The 24965-nt window shown below is 34.6% G+C and overlaps 1 protein-coding gene across 2 annotated transcripts in view; it reads right to left on the bottom strand.

Annotated features, from left to right (window-relative positions):
- DENND1B (DENN domain containing 1B) overlaps positions 1-24965 on the bottom strand; it is a 165664-nt gene that overhangs the window by 21734 nt on the left and 118965 nt on the right. For both annotated transcript variants that reach the window (XM_075156553.1, XM_075156554.1), the window contains 6 exons: positions 18067-18168; positions 11797-11887; positions 7820-7860; positions 6925-6993; positions 4366-4422; positions 3448-3558 (listed from right to left, as the gene is read on the bottom strand). In XM_075156553.1, the coding sequence (XP_075012654.1) occupies positions 3448-3558; positions 4366-4422; positions 6925-6993; positions 7820-7860; positions 11797-11887; positions 18067-18168 (471 nt within the window). The remainder of the gene's footprint in view (positions 1-3447; positions 3559-4365; positions 4423-6924; positions 6994-7819; positions 7861-11796; positions 11888-18066; positions 18169-24965) is intronic.

Raw genomic sequence — 24965 nt, 5'->3', positions numbered from 1 at the left:
AGGCAAAGATTAATTGTGTGTGCATGCACGTGCATGCACACGGGCACGTATGAGTGCACTCCCGTTATTTCTTTTTTTAGGAAAGACTTTCAAAATGCAAATTATAGGAGGGCAAGCTGATCCCTACAGTTTGCAATAACACATTTAATTATTTATCCTCTGATTAGGTTTTGACAGCTATTTTACATGCTATAATTTGTTTTGATTTACTGTTAATTTTTTTAAAGCCTATTGCCGATCTGGCAAAAAAAAAGATACAATAAAACCACTATGACAGCAGTGATAAAGCTTAGTAAATATTCATTGTTAAAAACAGCTCTGCACTGTGACCAGTGCTGGTATTCTCCCTGGGCCAAACTGGCCTTCTTTTCAATAAAACCAGAGAAGTATCCTTTCCCTTGAGCCCTGTTAGGCTGAGGCTGCAGTTGGAACTGTCATCTTCACACAAAAGCAAAGGGGTTGGGTTTTACAAACGCAAAGCCTAATTGGGAGATCTCCATGGCTGTACCCTTGACATTTATTAAAGCCTCATCAACAAAACAGGAAATAACCGTACTAATTAGCAGACCCACATGCAAACTACTATTTGTTGGGGTAAAAGCAGATTCACTTCCTATTGTAAAGGAAACATCCTCCCAGACCCAAAAATCCTGTTATGAACCAATTATTAAAATGATCTTTTACAGCGAAGCAAACTTTCGTATCATATATAAAGTTTCAAAGTAAATACGTTTTACAGCATCTCAAGTAACTATTAGTTAGTATTTATGTTTAACTGTTTCCAAGAAGTTGAGAATGAAAAGCTCAATGCATGCATCTAACATGATATAAAATACAACACCAAATTCTTTATATTTACAAGTTTTAAATGTTTCAGTATGGAAGAGATAGTAACAAAGTGCAGAGGTGCCGCTTGTTTGGAAGCAAGATGACCATTAAAAGCAATCTCTCTCTCTTGTTTGTTGTTTGTTTAGGTTTTGGGGGGATATTTAAATACAGTGACATTGCAACTTAATCAATATCTGGTTCTTACTTTAAATAAACATCAAAGTGCATGAACTGCACATTAGCACTGTCCTTATACTGCTATAGACACTCATGGGCAGCATTTTAGAAATCTGGGTGGAAAGGTTCATTTGCAGGATGAAGAGTTACAGAAAAAAGGATTAAACCTGCAACAATAGCACTCTGTGAAATTAACTTCTTTTAAAAGGCAGATTCAGTACTAGATCAAACATAGTCTCTCTCTCTCATACACACGCACTTGTGAATACAAATACATATTTTTAGTTGGACGTAAAGTTTAAAATCACCACTTATTTATAAAGAACTTGCATGTATGTTATGTTATTCAAATAGTTACTGAGAACAAAAATAAAAACAAGAGTAGCAACAGTAGACTATTATTTTTTAGAAATATTTTGGTTTGTTTGCTTTTGGGAAGGAGGAAAAAGTGGGAATAGCGTGAGCGAGAGGTGAAGGAAACTGTGTGAGAGCAGAGTTCTTGGGGAGCGATCACCATTTGCTCCTTCCTGCCCACTGGGTTCACGGGACATTTGGGACAAGAGCTGGAGAGAAGACACAGGACTTCTGGTTTGCAGCAAGGCAAAACTGCAGGGCTATTAGTTACAAGCCTCACTGGTAAACAAGCCCTATATATGTACACGTATATGTATGTGTGTATACACATACATAAACACACATGTATATGTATATATGTAAACAAAACTATGGACGGACATGCACTCCTTCTGTCTTGTTTTCCAAACTAAAAGATGACTGGTAGAAACAGCAACAATGATATTAAAGGATTTAGCAGTATGCAGCTGTACAAACGCAAAAACTTGCAGAAGTTAAATTGTTCTGTCCGAACACAGGCCTTCAAAAGAAATGTTTAATTGTACCAAGGTAAATAATATTCCTCTGTATCCCTAGACTCCTGTACCTAACAGTAGGCAGCATTACCATATCAGTAAATTACTGCAGATTTCTTTAATAAAAGCAGCCTATAAAAATCCACCGACTACAAGGGTACATTTGTGTTACATATTTACACAGATACGTACAATTGTAGATTCACCTACACTAATCTGTGAATGTTGGCTTATAATGAATTAAAAGTTTTTTAGCTCACATTATGAAATTATTTTGGGCGGGGGGGGGAGGGGGGAAGTTGCTATATATTAAAGTGACGGATACCTATTAGAAACAAATATTTTAAGAACCATTCATGTCATTAACATTAGAGCCCTATACTCATACATTTACAATTGTATATCTTTTCTTCTGATACTCAGTGAAGAAAATCTACTGTACACAAGTTCCTGAAAGAATGCAGGCACTACAGCTGCCTGTATATAAAAATATACTGACGGCACATAGTTTAAAACTTTGTCACTGGCTTTAAGAGATCACGAAAACATGTACAAAGTAAAACCTGCCTAAACAATTAAAGCAGAAAGTCCTTGTATTATTTATAATCCTACTAAAAATAGTGATTTAATACTAATGTACAATTTCAACAACATTTAGCAATAACATGCATCAGTTCTAAGTTAAATTTCACAAACTCTATATTTATTATGGATAAAAACTAATTCAAAATCAAATTGATTAAATAAACAATTCAGATTTTTATCATTGTAATATCTAAAGTAAAAAAAACAAATGTTGTTAGATCAGCTGGACTGAATTTCTAAACTTAACTCTCATATGAGGAAGATATATGCATTAAAAATCCATATATAAACATTCATTACATGTATTAAAAACATGCAAGAACAATATAATGTAAAAATATATACCCACACATTAAAATATGTACATATGCAGGTATTTACTCCCCAAAAAAAAGTGTTACAAAACCTATTTTATTGATATCTTTGAAATAAAACTGTCAAAATGAATCCAAAGACATTAAAATACTTGCCAAAGTTGAGACACTACACCTGTTACTTCAAATCAAGACTAGAAGGGATTAGAGAACAAAAGGACAAGAGATGGGCACCGTATTAACTAGCTGACTTATTAATAAAATAATAAATCATAACTATCTGAGCAAGGTTAAAGGCCATATGACTGCCAAATCAATTTATTAGAAATACAAAATTAATGTGCCCCCCTATAAGAAACTAAAAAAGGCAGCTTAACACAGATCTGTAAATAGACCAGAAAGTATTTATCAAAAACAGTATTTAAGAATTCAATCTCAGATCCATACTTATAAATCTCCTGTTTTTTCCTCTCTCAACAGGGATGAAATACAAATAACATTTTGCTCCATTCAAGCAGTATAGCAGTATTTCTATAAACATAGCCTTTTAATCACAGTATTCAAACACAGACAGTAAAATAATCTTAAACAGATTCACTGATGCATTACTGTAAGTGGCAAAAAAATTTTCCTCATATGTATGTGAATAAAAACAGAAGTTTCAGGTGTCTTACCTGCGCCAGTCTTCGTTTTTCTGAGTTTGCTCTTTTCTCATAATGCAATGTGTAGACAGGAGCAGTCTGTACTGCACCAGCGCTGCAAGTTCCATACTCTTCTTCACTCTCCTACAACAAAACAGATTTAAATTCCTTTATTTATAATCATTATCTGCCAATGTACCCTCTATATTTATGCATGCAGAATGCGTTCAAAATTATCTTGCCACAATCTATTACTGTCATGAAAATACCATCTGTAGTAAGAAAATCAAATTTAGCTTTTCAGGAAGCTGAATTATCAACATTGTCATTTAAAAGACAAATTGTTCAAACGTCTAGGAAATATTTTTGAAAGTTTTTTTAAAATAGCATAAAATATATCTAAAAAACGTTTCCTTCTCCCTACAGAAAAATCTTAAATGGAAACAAAATTTTCAATGGGAAAAGCAGCTGCAAAATGCCTAAAACATCTTTTCGGGTACTTCTGCAATGTTGCTTTTGCAAAATGAAATATTCCTTTGTTTTTAAACATTGCCATTGTCCACATATCTTACTGAAGCCAAAACAGACAACTACACCTTCTGAAATACATTGCACTGCAAGACTCTCCCGTCTCAAATTCTCAGCTTGAAGCAAAGGCTTCGATTGTGATATCAAAGCAATCAACTTTATGAAAACATACATCCTGTTAATGTATCTTTGAAGACCTCTGTTGTTCTATGATAAAATATGCAAACAATAAAGAGATTATTCAGTGGATGCATAGAATGACAGATAGTTGCCAGAGGGCTCGTTATGAAAAATGTATTGTTGAACAAAGGGCTAAGCATATTTCAAAAGTCATTAAAAACACAAATCTCATGTGATTTGTAAAGTATAAGCTTCAAACTGATACAAGAAGCAAGGTAAGAAAGTAAAAAGCGTACTACATACCTTGTGTTTTAACTTACTCTTCACTTCTTTTATTCCTTGCCTTGCCTGATTTTTTGCCTAGAAAAATAAAAGGACTTAAGTAGCTCTGCAAGACACTGGCTGTAGGGATGGAACATGCTTTATGACGCCATACTTATTTTACCTTTTTTTTAAACACCTAGTGATACAAAGAAGGACAATAACCTTTATCACAAATTTCATACATGCATTGTCAGTATATTTTATATATTCATGCTTTGTCCGTATGTTTACGGATTTTTTTTCAGTACATGCATGCCAATGCCGTGAATACACACATACTCAAAAATTCTCCAACATTACTAAGGACAGGCTAAAAATGGTCATATACATCACTCCTTTATTTGAAATGGTCCTTTAAATTTGAAAGGGTATTTTAGCAGTAAGGCATGTTGGAAAAATGTTAAGATTTTCAAGATGACTGCTACAGTGTTCCAGTCTGGCAACTTGCAGGGCAACATCAATCTTAAGAGAAATGAAGTGATTTCATATGCAGATGGAGATTTTGCCCAGTGTTGCTGAACAGCATAGTGCTGCTATTTAGGGGAGAATTCTGTATGTATTAAAATAGGCAGCCAAGGATCACTGTTGCATAGAAAACAGAGCCAAGAATGTTCTTCAATAGAGAAAAGAATTATCGATACAGAATACCATGTACTTATACTAAAAAAAAAAAAATTACGGGGGGGTGGGGGGGGTGGGGAGAGGGAGAGGGAGAGAAAGGGAGGGGGAGTAGAAAAAAAAAGAAAAGATGGGGGGGCAGGGCGGGGGAACCAAAAACCCTAACCCTAATAGAAGAAAGGGTATTTTTCTTACATTAATACAGAAAAAAAACTATGAAAGTTTTCAACGTTGTCTTGAAAATAGAACTTTTAAAAATATATTTAAGGGCATGGTTTTCTATACATGGAAATTCAGAAAAAGAAAGTAATTTTCTTGAATCAAGAGGTCAGAGAGTCTTTTTGATCCTTACATCATACATCTATAAGCTCAATAACAACATAATGGGGTGCCATGTAGCAGATGCTAACCTGAGAGCCACTTTAAACTTTCCAGATCATGGTCACAGCATTTGGATAAATTTTGGAGTGCTTTGTTCTAACTCTGAGGGATGGTACCAAGCACATTACCCAAGGCTACCAATCAGTTATCTAGCAATTAAGAAATGCATATTTCATTTCTCCAGCAGTAGGCTCCATAAAGGGCAACAGCATAAGAAATTAAATGGGGTATAAATATGAACACCTTATACACAGAGATCCTCACAAAATTTACCAGTGTTTCCTGAACAGAAGTTCACTTTGAAGAACCTTTACTATCAAGGACATAATTATCAATATTGAAGGCTAGGAGAAGATCATGTAACCACAGTCCAAGCTAGTGCAAACTGAAGAATAATAATTTGCAGATAACCTGTTAATGAACCATTTTTTAAATTATGAAGGAGTTCATGAATATGAAGTATATTTAATTTATTTACCTGTGTCTCTCCATGACTGCTGTGTTTTTGAACTGATGTAAAATTAAAAATTCTGTTTGAAAACTTTACTTAAAATACACTAGCTTAGACTGATGTACTGATTTATTCAGGACTACTTACTATGCATCCAACTAGTGAAACATTTGGAAAAGCAAAGAGGAAGCCAAAAGTCTTTTCCCATATATTAAAAATGCAACCTTAAAATACTTCCCACTTCATTTTACACTATTGCTGTTTTTTTCATACTGCATGATACCGTATAATTTCACATGCTTTATTGGTTAGGCAGTCTTTTAAAACAAGATCTTTTAAGCTCAAAAGTATAAGCATTAAATCCAGTTAAACATAAGTATTCTAGTATCATCTTTAAAAGAGCAGATGATAGAAAAGCCTTGCTGCACATATTACTGAAGCTTTACCACATCTTTTCAATAGTGCAGCACTTAGTGCCAAAGTGAAATTGCATCTGTGTAAGCCAGGACTCCATTTGTCTAGCACGAACGGTATCTGTTCTGAATAGAGAAGATTTCTACATCATGTGAATGCTACATACTATGTAACTATATACTATCACACTATATTTATATTACATATAAACATAACATTTACAAAACGTTTTACACTCATGTTAACTTTGCAATGCCTGTGTTGTGTTACAGAACCGTAGTGTAAATGAGAATTTCTATTTTCAGAGTCCATATTTTAATTATGTTGTCACCAGGTTAGAAAGAGTTTACAGCTGTGTATCAAATATCTAAATGATATTCAAGTAAGCTTCTAGTATGTATTATGATTGAAACAAAACCATTACACTGATGCTTTGAAAATGTCTGTTGTTACGTACAAGCTATCTGGAAGACTCTGAATCAACTCCAAATCCTAGTGCTATATGAGAAAACAAATGAAGCTAAAAACATTCTAAAGGCTAAAGTGTTTTTCTGCAATACATTTATAAAATGCTTAAGTATTTTATTAAGGTTTTTAAGTATTCAGGAAGAATGAGAGGTTGTAGGAAGTTGCAGTATTTTTATGTATTATTTCTTTGAAAGAGATGATCTTACAAATTTATATGCTGTTTTCACAGCCGGAGTGGCTTTGGTCATTGCTGTGTTGATCAGTGCACTGCCTTTCTGAAATATACAAAAAATGTATTTTAGTAACCTTTAAGTCAAACCTTAAGACAACAGCAAGGAAAAATAAACAGTGTGCTGTAAAGAAATGACAATCTTCCTTTTAAATCGGTAAGAATAACCACAGCTGTGTTTCCTCCCCAACCTGCTGTCTGCAGCTACACACGGGTTGCAGTACGTCATTATCATAGCTGACACATTTATCAATGCATTCTAATAGAATGATGTATTTTCATTCTTCATTCATTGTTACCATTTCAAAATCAATTCAGAAGTTATTGCTATTTTTCATGTGTTCCTATCATATTTATGATGCAACTTAAAAATACTTTGACCTGACAGAAAGAACTATCTCATTTAATCACACAAGAATTCTCTGAATCTAAAATAATATATTTTACTAATCCTGCAGTATAACAAGGTTATACCAAGGGTCTTCTGCTAGCCAAACTGCACAAATCCATATTAATGAAATTGCTATTTACTTGAAGTGATAAACTTCATATCAAATTGTCACACCTAATTCACAGTTATGGAATGTAACATGAAACAGAAAGCAGTGAAATCCCTGACTATACAGACAGAAAAACCTTGTGTGCTTTGGTGTTTGTTTTGTTTTGTTTTGTGGATGGGACTTTTTTTTTTTTTAAAATCTTCAAGAAAAACCCACAAATTTATTGCATATACCATAGCCATGTTATTTATTATAGAATGTACTTCTATTTTCCTTGCAAATGAATGAACTTTTACCATTACATACATGTAAGGAAAAGGACAAGATTTAAAGAACAAGATGGCCAGTATAATTACTTAACCAAGTTTATACCTTCACTGTATGCATCCACTGCTGATAAGGTCTTGAATTTCCTGAAATAGAAATGTAAAAATGTAACACAATGAAACATACATTCAACATTCTAAATGTTTCAACCCTCCTCACAATCTGCATAAAAAATTCCCTTAGAGGATTATTCATTAATTTCATTCTTCCCAGATAGACAAGGAATGTAAAGATAAGAATATGCATACGCTAAGAAAAAACCCTAGGTATCTCTTTTTTCATGTTTTCTGTTTTCTTTGTAAAAGCATATCTTTTCACCACACACAGTTTTTAATTCCAATTGAGGTAGAAAGAGAAATTAAAACTACGACAAGGTAACATATTGCTAAAAAGTCTAAAAAGAAAAACACCACCTTGAAGGAAAGAATAATATATAATGAACTGCATTCAAGCATAATGATCCCACTGGGCAAACTTTCAAGCACAAAAATGACATGGACTGCAGATGGTACCATCCCAAGGAAAAAGAACGAGAGAAAAGTCTAAGGATTATGGCACAACTATACGCTCCTGTGCACGAAAAATCCTTTTAAATTATTAACTGTATCTATTTTCTTTCACACAGGAAAACCTCTAAGAGAGCTTCTGGCTTCTGTAAGACTACCGAGGACTATTGTGCCATTGAGCTGGCCGTGAAGGACAGGGTTAAATTCTACCGAGCCCTTGATGAAGAAATGAATACTATTTCCCAAAAGTGCTTCAGCTGAACGCCAAAAATTGGGTCCTTGGGAAAGTTTTAGAGTACACCAGTTACTTGAATACTCTGGTACTGTGAGCTGTTACTAACCCCAGACAACACATTCACGTTGACAAGAACGCTGAGGTTTCAAACAGAGAGTTTATCCATTTTGAAAGGACCATACTGATATATCCTTGATGTTACAGACTTTTAACAGGAGTTCTCAAAACTTCTTAAGCTTTCCAATAATCAATTAACTAAGGCCTGGGTAGAATTATTGCATTGGCTAGTGGAAAGCCAAAACATTCTCCCAGAACATGGCTGAGAACTAACTGGATCATTGTAAAAGGTATTCCCAAGTTTCTCAATGAGGTAAAAAACTGAGCTGTTTATACTCATTTCAGGTACTTTCACCCATTCCACTAAATTCTTTACAAGCAATTTTGAGACAGCCAAACTCTCAGGAATGACAGCACAAGTGAAAGCAATGCTCGCTTAGAAAGGAGAGAACTTAATGATCGTTATGATCCTATCTCTGGTAAGAACGTCAAAGAGCAACCTAAAGCAAAAATGACTCATTTTTTACTTCTTCGATCTGGCTCTGGAACTACCAGAGAAGAAAAACATGCAAATAACATGTAATAAGGTGAAATTTAACCACTGCTAGTGTGTTAATGAAATTCAATGAGTACTTTCTGTAACATGACATTTCATAACTTCAAATTCTTATAAAAAAATATTCATATATCATCTGGCTAGTGGTGTCCTTAACAGTGACTTTCCACATCTGAGCTTTCTCTGTCACAGCCTATGACTTAAGCAATTACTAGAGACAGTAAACGAGACTACAGAAAATCACCAAGTTTAACTGTCTTCTAGTTGTGTAGAGAGACTTCAGGGAAGGCAATAAAGAGATAAATACTCATCTACAGAAAAGGCCACATTAACGCTGCATACCCTCAGCTAGAGTTGAACCTCCTGAAACTCTAGCTAGAAAATGCTGACTCCTTAAAAAAAATTATTATTAAAAGAGAGGTTCACTTTTTCAGTTTTCTTTATACTACCACCATTGATACTAGACCAACTCAAAAAAAATTACTGCTGTAGTAAAATTCATGTGATTACTTTAATGGATATATTCTACAAGAAATCCAAGTGCTAAGCCAATCAATCATCACTATATTCTTGTATTGAAAGTTACATAAAACTCTTGAGAACTAATACTTCCACAGAATAATAGACGTAACAGAAAATAAAATTTTAAGTATAAAGTGCAAACTGTAATGAAGATGGCTGACAAATTTCTTTTCACATATAGTCACAGGGAAATAAGTTTTGACCACTTTACAGGAAAAAAAAAAACATAAAAAATAATGAAATCTAAGTTTTATTCTCCAATTACCAGTTTAATTTTCTGTGATGGTTTAGTTATGCTCACATATGTGGAAAAATGCAAATTAAAAAAGAGATTATTTGAAGAAACACTTTCCATTTGATTCAGTAATTTTTAAATTATACTCTCTATAGCTAAGAATATGTTCACCTGTCTTTTTAACAGCTTGTAACTTCCACTAACTTTCTGTGACTTTTCTGAAGTCTGGGTTTCACCTGTTTTTTTAAAACCTTGGGCTTCCTGATAAAGTTGATGGGAGTTCACCCCGCAAAGAGATCATAGTTCTACCCCATTAGCGTCACAAAATGTCACCTTCAATTGCATACATATTGTTAGCCCTGCACTTCATAACGATAATGAGACAGCAGTTATGTAAATACTGAATATGTGCCCTAAGCAATTTGTCCACAACCTGGCAATATACAGCTTGTCTGACTTGAAAAGTAAGCACGCAGTGCAAGCTAACTGGGAACGGCTAGCGAAGCCAGGCACTCTCTCCTGAGCAGAGCCAGGTGAGACGTGGTTCACAGGCTGCCAGCACGCAGCCAAGAAACAAGCTTTATCTAACTTCTATTGCAGTTTTATTGCAGCCTCCTGACCCCCTAACGGCAGTTGGTGAACGAACTCTGAATACTGACACCACCTATCTGAATAATGGATGCTCAATGCCTAAAATCTGTTTACAGAGCAGCGTAAGTTATCCTAAAAAGGTAGAAAAGACATAAATCTCTGCATAACTAACCACACTTTAATCAAGAAAAAAAAAAAAATGATGTGCTAGATCATAGCACAAGACACAGAGGGCAGGAGAAGGTAGTGAAAATCTTGAACAAAAGAATTTATGTACTCTGAGCATAAAAAAGGTATTTTACAGAAGGTGAAGATGCTCTGCACCACTCGATGATTTCTCCGTGGGGGCCAAATCCTTTCCTCTGTAAATATGGCCATTTAAGGGTAGTCTTGCAAAGGAAGACCGTCTAAAGCTGCCATATGCAACTCAGTGGATTTGTTCAAATCACATAACCTCCATTTACTGAGAAAGCTTCTACACTACTTTAAAGACCATAAAACTGTATTTGTGCTGTCATGCACATTTTGATCCCATATTTTGATAGCAAATATGATACCTCAAATAACAATATAGCTGTAATAAATGTCTAACAGAAAAGCAATCAACAATCCTGAAATATTCAGCAATGGCTTCAGCACACACTCTTCTATATGGGTTAACTTTGTAAGCTAGTTAATGTGAAAAGTGTTACAACAATTGTCAGTGAACACAACTGAGGGAAACAACACAAAGAATAATAGTTTTATTTATGAAGAAGGTAAACCTTCAACGTTCCTTCTGAGATGATATACAAATACCAAATTTTTTCCCCCTTTTCTAGAGTAACATATTTGCTGGAGAAAGCAAATTTCTCTAAAAATTCAGGACATCACTCTGATTTCTGCACTGCAGAAATAATTAGATGTAAAAAAAGTTAGAAGTGTTTATGGAAAACAACTATCTAGAAAAAGTTCAGCAGCACAAATTTCAAAATTATTTTTAAAATACAGTTTACATATAATGTATCACATTACATAAACATGCAGTTAAAAATGTAAATAATATAGTGATATTTCATCATATATTGAAATCTAAGTACCATTTCACTGGATTAAAACAACGTATCTTCATTTAATATACTGACAAAACTAGACACATAATAGTATGTTTCCCAGCAGTGATTTGTTGAAGGCTAAAACCTTCCCAAGAATGAATGGATACAATGAAGCAGTAATAAGATTAATGACTTCTAAAATTTACAGGACATCCTGAGAAGATCATCATGTTGAATAGCTCCCAAAGAAGCATCATCAGTGAGTACACTCAAATTAATTCTGTACCTCCACAAAAGCCTCCTGCTGTGATTTCTTCTTCAAAAACATCAGAAAATCCTCTTCCCACATTTAATTTTGATAGCCGACCATCAATAAACTGGGGGAAAAAAAAAGTCACACTTTGTTGGCCCTTCTATTGCTATACAGTGTTATAGTTTTCAGTGTGTACATTATAATAGAATATGGATGTTCAAGACAACATATGGCTTACGGATAGTATATTGCTTTTAGATGGATTTTGCAAGAGCAGTTGCAACTATGAGCAGCAGAAATATCAGAGTATTTTATATATATCAAGTAAATTACATGTATTGTGCAAAATTTACAAATAGATTTGTAAAATTTTATAGTCAATGAAGCAATGAAGTTACACATCAGTTTGTTCAGAAACATTTTAAATGGCTTTCAAGCTTTTCTCGCTTTTCTAATGGCATGAAAATATATTAATTTATTTCCTTACAAATGACAAATTTGGATTTGTAATCATAATCAAATAAAAGTCACTGAGACACTCCCTGATGTTCTGTTTTGAAATCGTAAGTTTACTTCGTATCATCAACAAAAGAACATAAACAAACCTCCCTATGGTGTCCCTTTCTGCGTATGCATCAATGGGTCCAAAGTAGAACTTGTGCACAGAAAGTACCTTTAGAACAACGGGAAACATTTCACCACACCCAGTTCAAAGAAACGATAGGCTACGATGTCTACTTGAGGTCCATCAAAAGTGTATGTGTTTTACAGGAAAAATGACCCTATAAGGACAGCACGTGGAAGGGAAATTGTAGCAAAACCATCCACACAGAAACAGCAGAAGGCGGCTGTGGCTTGGCTTCAGAAACGGTGCTAGCAGCAGTTGCAGTGTGCAAACTGGCTCGAAGGACGTATCATTTAAGTGTATGGAAATGCGATGCATGAAGTCTCAAAACAAAGTGAGGTACGATGCCAAGGCAGACCCCTCAAATCCTCTCCACCTGACTGAGCACCGTTCAGGGTTGACACCACTGTATTTTTAAGTTCTAACACATCCGTTTGCCCTTTTCTTTTTTTAACCACTAACACTTACTTAGTTGCATCTACAGATGCATATTGCAACAGTTGTCCTTAGGTTACAGCTGCATGAGCACGTGGATTTGCATCCACATATAAGTGTATATAGAAAGACCAAAACGATTCAAATACCTCAGAAAAAGTCAAAGTAAGATAATTAATGATTAAACCTTTCAGAAGGAATGAATACATTCTTTTCAAGAATTCAAAGGCTTCAGAGAAGTACAATGAGCACATTCTTAAAGGTTTAAAATTCTTTCAAGAAGCAACACCTCCCTTTTTGTTTTGAAAAGGCTAACTCAAGTCTGAGAGATAAAGTGAGGAAGCACTTTTCCAATTATACACGGTTCATCTTCTAACAAGAATTAAGAGTTATTCACTGGTACGAAACAGTACATAGGAACTAACCAAAATTAGTTATTTGGCTATATCATATTTTACCAGATTATCCAAACAGTGTCAGTGACAATCTGATGCTTGTCAACAAACAGACCAGTGACATGAAACAAATTACTTTCTCAGAGTACAAAAATTCCGGCGGCAAGAATAAGGCAAGCACGAAGATAAACATTTCTGTCTCTTTCTTGTCTAAATTCCTTCTTATTTTTTCATTTTACTCCAAGTTGGCTTTTTTCCAAATAGGTTGGTTCATGGTCACACCACTATGGGATCACTGGATTATTTCACAGTAAGAAAAAGAGATAAGAGCATCTTTAGCTACTGCTGTGGAAAAAAAAAACCACCACAACCACAACCCCCCCTCCCATCCTCAGCCTTTGAACTGTAAGACGTTATCTCTTTTGGGAAAGTTATGAATTCATTCCACACTATAAACTAACATAAGATTTACGGACATACTCATCATTTGGTAAAATTCTATCAACAGAAGGCTGAATTTTAGTTTTTAGAGGATCACTCCAACTGAGTATTTAATGTATATGACTGACACACAGAATATGACAAATATTCTGACAAAATAGAATACTGACAAACAGAATACTGACAAACAGAACTGTTAGCAAAAAGATATTGGAGACATTATTTAAAGGAAATGATAAGTGTTAGTAGTGGTAGTAGTCGTTATTACTTTTGAGTAATTTACTGTTAATGGTTGCACTTAAATTGCTGCACGAAAAGAATAGCACGTGGAACCACACATACACTTTATGGTTTTCTCCTTTTTCAAACCCACACTCTCTCGAAAAATCTGGGCCTGCTATTTCAAGAAACGCATTCACTTTGAGATCCAGAGAGCCCTTGGTTGACTACTGCTTTCAATGAAAAGTAATTCCAGTGCTACTCTTGGATTTTAAACTGACTAAAGACAGAACTACCATAATCCTTAAATAATTTTTAATTCTAAAAACAAAATATAGACCACATCCACTCCAGAAGATCTTCTTGCACAGGTGTTCAAGGATGGAGCGTGGGGGAGGAGGATGATATTTGTGAGCTAGACCCAAGCATCTACTTAGGCAGGAGTAAAAATTCCAAGTCAATTCACCCATTATTAAAAACAAAAAGTTGGTAGAAGCGAAGAAAACATCACAAATGTGATTTCCACACAATAACAGCTCAATAGCTTGCAAAAAGAGAGCTCAACTCACAAAGCTTGTAAATTAAATTTGAAATTACTAGTAATTTTCAAAGACTTATGATTCTTCCAAGTCCTAATACTGCATTCATTATTTATTTTTCTAGTCAGTACTTTCCACCATTTTAGGAACAAATCCCAGTAAATGTTGCAGATTCCATTACTTATACAATTACATTATTTAACGAGCTAGTCTAGCATTAGGATTCATGCTAGTTCTAAGAATAAATTAATATTTTCCCTGGACACTCATCAGAACTATTTGACATATAAGATGCAACTATTAATTCCTTATGTTTGCAGCTTGAAATAAAGATTAGCTACCTTCCATGTTACGCTAATTAAAGGGACGCCTTTCTAAGGCTCAGAAAAAGCTAACAAACAGATAGCATACATAATAATACAAATATCAAAGATGCGGAAAAAAAACAGTGAGAAAAGAAGCAACATAAGCATACAGTCTAAGAGAACAAACATTTAATCTGAAGAAACACTGTCATATAAAGAATATTTAATCAGGAAATAAGAATATTTTATATATAAGTAATAGTTATTTTCTTTTTAAGAAAAATATTTTTATATAATTAAATATCCTAATAGTTTAAGAATAATGATAACCAGGGTTTTTAAAATTAAATCTACCCAGGGCAGAAAACAGCTTTTGAAAACTAAAGCCAGCAAATTGAACTTCAGACGTCCTTATAGTTGTGATCTATATCAGGGTATATATTACTTCTATGAATTCCTGGAAAATGTATGTTTTGCATAAACAGTTTGGTGTATTCTGTTTCAGAGCAATATAAACAGTCCTTTCAACTTCCAAAAATGTGAAATCATCAACCTGATTTAAAAGGCATCTCCATAATTTATAAGTCCGAGAGAATGGTTTGAGGCTAAAAGATAATTTAGGCATGGTCCCCGCCAAAAATACCCTGTCTCAATTTTCAGTAAAGACTATGATGCTGAATAAAGGAACAAAAATACCAGTATTAATGAAAATGAGATAGAGAAATTGACATTATAATACCTGAGGAATAAAATTCAAGTCAAAAAACCCCCTAGTTTCACCTCTGTTATACGATTCCAAGGAAACCCGCACGTATATCAAGGTAAAGGAGACACAATTGAAGTGAAGAATAACAATACCATTACTTAAAAAACAAAGATTGTGGTAAGTGCTGGTCTGTCAGTTTGCCCTTAACAATTTGATGAGGCTTACAAATAGATTTTTTGGGGAAAAATGGTAAATGAGTAAATGGAAAGATATAACATATGAGTTATCAAAACACTGGTTCTTACAGATTCTCTAACAATTAGTTTTCTATATAAAGGAAATGCAATTTATCTATAACACAGAAAAGCCTCTTGCATGTGCCTCAAAATAATAGTTTAGATGAAATAAAAGCAGAGTGCCTGAACAGTATACCTGAACCTGAGGTTGGATGAGGACTCATCCAAAAAGGAGATAACAGCTTGTAATGAAAGAAAAAGTGTCAGGCTGGAAGTGTCACCGGTCATGGTATTTAAGGGTAAGTGTTGGGACTGATCCTATTTACAGGTTAGTTAATGATTTTGGTACAAAAGACTGGCATGTACTAATACATTTGGGGGTATCATTACTAGAAAGCACATCAAAATGCAATACAAAGTAAAATCAGATGATGTTGAAGACAAAAATATTCTGAATGGGAGTAACACAAAGTATTAATTTCACAATTTATTCCAACAGTGATTTCCTGGTACTTTGGTGAAAAGATACTACAACTTCCAAAATTAAGAGAGTGGTTAAATTAGAGGAATTAACGTGTTTTAATGTAGGAGAGAGGGGGAGAAGATTAAAAATCTACAAAGAAAAAAGGACAGAGGAAGGATTTTATAAAATGGCACAAATAAAACTTACTTGTCAGTTATGGCAAAAATGGTGCATTTAAAGTACCTATTTTCTGCTTGGTCTAGGCTTAAGGCTGCCTCTAAGAACTATTTTCTGCTTAAAAGGTTTTCCAGAACAGAATAAAACACAGTTTAGTCTTTTTGAACACAAACAACTTTGAAAACAGCTCATTTGTCAGTGGGAAAAGCTGGAGAAGATGCAGCTGGGCTAAGGATTAGCTGAAAAAGTAGGAGTAACCTTCGTAACAAAAACTAGAGGAATGCAAAAAACCCTAGTACTACTATTAAGCCACACACATCATCAAAATTGTTACTATTTCCTAATCCTCTAAAATATATTATTTCCCTTAGTTGAAATAAAATTAAAACAAGCTATAAACAAACTGTAAACTAATTCTGTTTAATTGAACACATATTAAAATGTAATGGGTAAGTACAGAGCACGCTGACAAGCCCATTCATTTCAGTGGAGTTAAACTTTTTTCTTACAGCTGAAGATCTTGCTTTAGTAGTAGTAGTATGACAACAATTTAGAAACATTGCTTGTAGGCAGCTTTCTATTAAGAAAGTTTCATGCTAGCTTATCGCACTGAGATACACAAAATGTAAATAACACTGTTTACTCCATTACTTCTTTCCATTTCAATCATATGTGCTGGATACTTCAAAAGGTTTCAGATTTCTTCTTTATTATTTTATATTTTTATGTACATTTTGTTATTGTATAAAATAAAACACAGTAAAATTAAAGGAGCCCAATTCTATGATCAGTATTTTCCTTAACTTTTATGCAATTAGGAGAAAAATATTTTCACAGGACTTCTACAAACTATCATCCTTGCATAAATCTTTTCTTTAGACACTAGCCTCTGATTAACACCAAATGTTTTTTGAAAATTAGAAGATTCTACATATAATGAATTTCCCTTATCTATCATGGTAGTATATCTTCAAAGAAGTCCACCAGATTATTTAAACATGAACTCCCATGCCTCAATCATTCCAGATATTTGCAGGCAAATATATACTTTTATGCATCTTCTCATTTCATTCAGATTTTCCTTTCCTGATGCAATGGGGTCATGTGATGAAAAGGGGGAAAAAAAGAGTTACAGAGTAAAATCAAAGAAAAAAATTCGTTTCAAAGACTGTAATAAAACTATTACTGAGCTGTGCCAGACATTCAACAATTTGTTCTCTATTAGTTCAAAATCTGTACTAACAGATCAGCTAGAATATTCTTCAGGCCACCCCTATGGCTTGGGCTTGTAACGTTCTCTGTGTGCATACTTCAAAAAGCCTAGCAATAAAAACTGCAATTACAGTATGAATCCAGTTTTTAAATAAAACACCACTGAAGTCCAATTTAAGTAAGCACTATGTTGTTTAGGTTCTTTGGTCATGAGCCAAGAGAGCTGAAAATGAAGTTCAACCATCAAGCTGGGAGATCCATGATTTTTCTTGTTTAGATGAGTTGCTGAAGAGATGCTGCACTGGCTCTGCACCCTGGGGTTATTTTTCTGTTGAGTTCTACCTCCCCTCCCCCCCCCCCCCCCCCGCCTTTTTTACCTATGTCTGAAGATTTAAAAATACAACAAAAGTGGGATGACTGACTGTACACAAAGTGCTTGTACTTACATTTTATCCCAGAGTTTCATAAGCTGACAGAAAGGAAAACGTATTTAAATATGGATATGTTTTAAGAGAAAATCATTAAACATGGGTCATTCACCCTCTCATACCTGTTTAAACAGTTGAAGATTAACAGCAGTTTCCAGGAACTGCTTAGTAGTACTGGAACGATGCTTCACAAAGCTATTCTCACAGAAAGTTATAGGCTCTCCCTAAAAAATTTAAATAGAAAAAGTTAGATGGTAACTAGACTATACAAATATGCTGATTTATTTAAATTCTGCATTACAAATTCATTTATTAATTGTCGATACATACAAACATTCCCTTTCAAGCAATCTTGATAAACATGCATCCAATTAAACAGACGCAGACAACCACAAAAAAAGCCCAAAATCTTCATACAATATTTAAATAGTTCTCAAAATACACGTTGCAATTGAATTTCTGGTTTATGAAGTCAGTCTACAAAATACGCACTGCAAGGAAAAAATGAACTGATTTCATCAGAAAGCCAAAAGGCCTCTCACCCAAGTTTACAAAACCAAACTAATTACCAGGTTAGAAACAATTACCAAAGGTCTCAAAGACAGAAAATTTGGAATTCAACAGAATGCCACACCTAAATCTACCATAGAATATTTTACTACCCAAAAGCTTCATATACAGTGCAGTCCCACAACAGAATAAAAGACACCTCAGCCATTCAAAAGAAAAAAGATCAGACAGCTGCTATACTGATCTTCACAATAGCTCCATTAGCCACTTTAAAGACAAATTTATTCACGACCATGATCACCATAGCTTTCTGCTCCTAACCCTGTTTAACTTTAACCCCACATGCCATTTCACGCAGTTTCCTATCATTCTGGCTGACTGTGCGGTTAGGTGCTTCCAGAATATCACAAACTATTTTCTGCATGTGACCTCGGTGAGTTTGGTGGGGTAGCCCTAAATCATTTTCAACTGCTCTTTACATCTTGCACTTTCTTTTTAAACGGTTCAAGTATGAACCAAGGAAATGGTTGCAGTAAAAACACTGTGATGTCATTTTAAAATCCTATTCTTATACTATCAAAAGCTTCCCCCTTTTTAAGTCTCTCTTTTAAGGGGTCCAATCCTACTCAGCAAAGTACTTAAGTTCATGTTTAACTTGCTTTTAAGTTTTACATCCTTACTTCTTTAGAAAAGAAATCTCACTGGAAGAGCTAGAAGCTATACATTTACCTAACGTAATCCTTCCCCTTTCAAAGGGTAGCGGGAATGCTGTGATATGCAAACCCACCTCAGCACAATATGTAGCACGATATGTGTCGATCAAGTCTCCAGGAGAGGCACCCAAGTTATTCCACCTACTACTTATCCCGAGATAACTGCTGAACATTGTACACGTACAGGACATGCTGGATCTGCCAAATAGCTTGAAATGTTTGTGATACTTTAAATAGCACTGCCTTCCTGACCCACTTTGCATTAGCTATTCTTGAGCTCCTAAAGACTTAAGAAGATGACCCCAAGCTACTTAGCAAATTCACAGTGCATCAAAACAAATGAAACAGTCTCCAGTGAGATATGGTGGTACAAGACACAGTGTTCCTGAGGGCAGGCTCTCTTCTCAGTTCTGCTGTTCTTCCAAAAAATTGCAAGGCAGCAAATTATAACTCCTTATTTTTTTATATATATATTTTTGTTGTTGTTGTTGTTACACAAAGAAATGATTTCTGGAAATACAGAGGCTTTGTGGGAGTGCAGAACTGACTAGATGATGGCTCATGACCTACTATGAAACATTAACTTTAGGACCAAAGAGAGAAAATAGTATTTTCAAAATACACTACTTAGAAAAATAAAAACTAAGCTATGCCTCCACTGCCACTTTCCCAATTGTCTTGGGAAAGATGAAAGAGAAAAAGGAGAGGTCATCTCCCAGCAGAAGAGAAAACAGGCATGCTGGCTCTGCCTCTCACATCAGCCTGGGAAGAGAGAGCAGTCAGATAGTTTTACTTGATGGCACTTCTCCCACCCAAGCCACGGAACAGAACGCCAGGAAATGGTAGTTCAACACACATCTTTAGTGCATGGCTGTAATAGTTTCCCAAATACTTTCCTTTAATCACTGGATGCTTCAGATATTTAGCAAGCACTCATGCATTGGTGCATCTGTTCCCTTATCAGTACAGTTCAGAGACAGAATAACCAAACATTCCTTAGCTGAAAATTTATTTAGATCTATAAAGAGTTCACATCCAAAAGTCATCTACATTATTTGAACCTTCTGATAGCAAGGTTGCTTTAAAAATTTGAGTAGGTTTAAAGCTCCTACCTGTTCAGCACATGAAAGTGAGAGAATCTGCAGAAATTCCCCACTGAAGTTTTCTCAAGGTATCTGCTTTAAACTTTACTGAAATTGCATTAAATAATACAATTAACTCCTAGCTCTTTTATTTGTTCAAGGCTCTGAACAACGAAATTGTTTTCCAAATAAAACTTCTACAAATCTTCAAGATTATTACTGTAAACACGAAGCCTTCTGAAGTGCTATTCAAAAAATAAATTACTGAATCAATATAAACAAAAATAGCTCTCGAAGTTTTCATACATAAAGCTTATAACATTCTCATTTCTGCAAATACAACCGGGTACCTTTAGAAACTGCGTTTTGGAGGAATGCTCCGCTGATATTTAACTACTAGACCATCAAATGGCCCCTGTCGTATTGATCTACAATGTACTTTCAAAACAAGTTCGATCAAAACCCAGTGGGGACTCTATACTGAAAAGTAGACAGCTAATACTCAGACCAAACAATCTATGCCCAAACAAGATATCTGTCCTTTTAACAACAGTTGCTATAGAATTTTCTTCCCCTTTCATAGTTTGCCACACACAGCAGGAATTTCTTACTCTAGGCTACATTCACATTTTAAGCAAGCTATTTATACAGACCTCAACGGAAAGTGAAAACAGTGAGCTAAAACAGCGTGATCATTTTAAAAGGAAAAATAATCTAGATTAGAAGGTATGTTTGTGCTTTCTAAATCTAGTGCTATTTAACTTGAACAAGAAGTACAAACATTTTAATTCTTTATTTTAGAAAACATTCATACCTCTCTAGCATGAGATGACTCATACCAACTATTTGTACCATTGCTATAATTAATACCGTTTTATATAGCAGCTCTCTCTTGTTACACGAAGAGTATAAAGTAGGTAGGTATGGGCATAGCTTCTTCAGTTTTGTACAATTTATTTTAAAAAAAAAAACAAAATTTTATACACCATTTTGATTTTGCTATTAAAATTCCTCTGTTTAAAATCAAGGAAGTACAAACCTGAAATTTCAGCTGTTGTCATGACATTCAGAGATAAAGGCCAGGGGATAACCGAGTATGACCTACGATTCTACTCAGGAAGCTGCCATTTAAAATTACAAACAAATTTCTGCAAAATGTGCAAATTTCTTGCAATATACCCGAAGATTCAGATATGCTGATATTTCTTATAGTCACAGTTAAAACCTACAACAACGCCTATTAATACAATATCTATATTCAATAAAGGACTACTACGGTCCTTAAGACAAATTATACAATATGGTTTTCCACATGTAAGATAAAATTCTTATGGAAGTCACAATAAATAGTCATAACAGATATTACACAGGGTGGTTCTGATTTAAACACAAACTATGTTCTGGCATTTCATTATTCTTTCTCATTACTACAGAGAAAGTACAGTACTCTGCTGTACTTTTTATTCCTAACTCTTGGGGGAAAGTAAACAAGTCAATGCCCATTTCAAGAGATACCTGTCCTTGAAAAGGTTTAATTTTGAAACTCAATTTTAAGCAATCATTACTTATGCATTCTCAAGTAATTCAAGTGCATTCTGAATCTTAAAATACCTATTTTTTTCCTAATATAACATTTCATTGTATTATTTTGCTTTATTGTATATTGAATATAATACCTGCATCTGTTGGAGAGCCGATGTCACTACTTAAAATAGTGACAATATTGGCCCAAAGCACTCCAGTTAGCATTCAATTAAAGTGAGGTCTGACAGGTTGTGCTATCTTCAAGCTGGAAGTTATCTCAGCACCCCTGGTGTGCTGATGAGACCATGAACTCCTACTGCTGAGCATTCCAGAGCAAGCCATTAGCCTTTGCTCTTCATTTCTTAATTTCTGATGGGTGATGTTACAACCATCATAACTTAAAACAAAGTTATCCTGGGTTTATTTCTTTTGTTGTAACATCAAGAGCTTTGAGGACTTTTTCCCCAAAAGAGGTGATTTTTTTTCAACAACTTAATCTTTTGTTAGCTAATTTTTGAAGAAAAGCACATTTTTCAAAGGTAGAAAATAAGTTATTGTTGCTTATATTCCATAATCTTTTAACAGATGTGTCATAAAGTAAGAGGATTTGTTTATTTGAAATATGTTTGAAACGTGTTTGTCTTGCCCTGATGAATTACCTTTAAAAAAGAAAAAATTTTTAAAATCACACCTATATATCCTCCTGATGTTTGCTGCCTAAGAGCAAACAGCTTTTCTGCTTTGCTTATTTTCCTGATGATGTTAAAATTAACCTCTATTACAGTGAATACTTTTATACTCATTATTTTTCTGGTCCTTCCTCATTCTCTTACCTACCTTTCCCTCTCTAGACATAGATTGTCAGTGGAAATACTGCCTGTTTAAGAATTCTTTAAATCATATGGTGTTTTATTAACTGACCATACTCTATATCATTAATGGAATTAATTAATTACAAGCCTTTGCTTTCATCTGCAAGGTTTGCACAGGCACATGTGTAAGGCCTGTTTTCCCTAGCCACCACAGTGTTGTTAAAATGTTTGACTGGCGTGGCTCTTGTCTGATATAAGGAAGGATACCTAAAAATGACCCATGAAGAACGTGTAAAATAAAATAGCTAGGAAAACCACAATGTTGCACATACATTGATTGACAAAATGACACAAACTGCACATTTGCAATCTTTGTATCCAACTCCCACTTATGCATGCAATTCTGAAACATGGAACAACATGTGCAATCTTATTCCACAATAAATTCCCAAATGCTGGACTACCTAAGGAAAATAGGAGCAACAGAAGGTTCAAGGTTAAGGTCTGACCACCCAAAGTAAACATAATTTGGATTTGTATATGCATTTACATGGTATAAGAAGCACTTATGTCACAACACACTGATCACTGCAATGCCTCAGCAGGGTTAGACTCTTGTGATCAAAACTGACGTTTGTGATCGCTGGCGTGGCACATCACGCGATGGCTCATGCCGCAGCTGCTAGCTGGGTGAGTACAACCAGGCACGGACCACTTGCCCTTCTATATGCCAGGGATCCTTATAGCAAAACAGTTTGAATGGCCTCATTGCCACTGCTGTAGGTCTGCACTGCTGGAGACACACCACACCCCCCCACTAAAAGTCCACGCACATTATCAAAATGGATTGCAGTCCTCTACCTGAATGGGACCATACACAAAAACATTCTAATTCACTATTCCACTGATGACAATTTTGTTCTGGATCATTTTTCAGTCATTTATCAAATGACAGTGAAGTAAATACAGATGAAAATCTGTTTTATTTTCTTTTTCTCTTCCCTATCAAAATTTTGGAACGGTGATAAGATAGTAAGAGAGATTGTAGAAAGAATTTTTTCAATCATCCCCATCTACCATGCATTAACTAGATTCCTTCTGGATTTAAACTAAAGCAGAAAATGAGCTCCACCTCGTCACGGGTATTCAGTATTCAACACCAGACTAAAATAAGAACCACAATAAAGCTAGAAATGCACACTGTGTGGATGTCGGGTCCTTAGCACCAACTGTATGTTTTGCTCTACAGATCCACTCCTATTATGCAATACTGGCTAATGTATATGTATAGGTATAGCATATTACAAAAATACTTTTGGCAGTTGTATCAATTTGACTGATTTCTTTAATTCAGTATCCTGATTAAATCAGAAAAAAAAAACTATTTCCACTTTTCTTGGACCCTTTTACTGGATTAAGATTTTTATTATCATTTATTACACAAAAAAATATGATCACTTTTTCCTCTTACATGTCATATTTCCTGTCTGTATTAGAGTAGTCAAATATTCCATATGGTCTTTTGGAGTCCCATGAACTCCTTCTAAGACCCCTGAAGCTTCCCATTTTCCCTTTCACCAATCATTTTTTTTTCAATAATTGCTAGACGTTTGTTCAAGACATATTGCTATACCGAGGAGAATCTGTCCTATGCTGAAAACAAACAGTTGCACAGAATGAGTGTTCAGTGTGATGAACAGCGTTTGGAGTGAAGAGAAGTGTTGGATGAGTACAGACACTATCAAAGCTGTTCTTTACTCAAAGTGAATATTAATGACAGTTGTTTCATGTTTCAAGTTAAAATTATACAGAACACACTGTTGCAAGGAAAATAGTTCACTTAAACATATTTTGCAACTTACAATCAATAACTATCTAAACACATTATTTTATTTTTCATCAGGATGTCTGCAATCCTAAAAATGGTACTCAAAACCTCTGAGTTCTTGATTCTGAAAATATGACAAAAGTATTTCAAATCTGTATAGAAATATTCTCATTTAAGTATACTCCCTACAAATTTTCTACATGAATACTACTTGATCTCCTGAAAGAATGTAAATGAAGCCCATAGCTGTGGTTTAGATTTCCTTATTAGATCTAGCACCAGAGACTCCAAAACAAAGGGTAGTATTTTCTTTGCAATAACAATTCACAAGTTTTGAGACTCCTGACAAATGGTCCTAATACAGTCAAATGTGATTTGATTTTTTGAACTTCCCAATTCACAATGCATTAAACTGAGTTCGAAAGGCTTATGGGACAACTCCTTTTAGATTCTACTAATCCAGAGCAAATTCAGCTTCTAATAAATGTTTCCATCACAACAAAAATTCTGTAAAATACTAAAATCAGTTAAAACAGCTCAAAATAACAGCTA

Source organism: Calonectris borealis, chromosome 8, assembly GCF_964195595.1.
Source record: "Calonectris borealis chromosome 8, bCalBor7.hap1.2, whole genome shotgun sequence".
Classification (NCBI taxonomy): domain Eukaryota; kingdom Metazoa; phylum Chordata; class Aves; order Procellariiformes; family Procellariidae; genus Calonectris; species Calonectris borealis.
The sequence above is the reverse complement of the archived record's forward strand: the minus strand, read 5'-3'. Positions and strand labels throughout refer to the sequence as shown.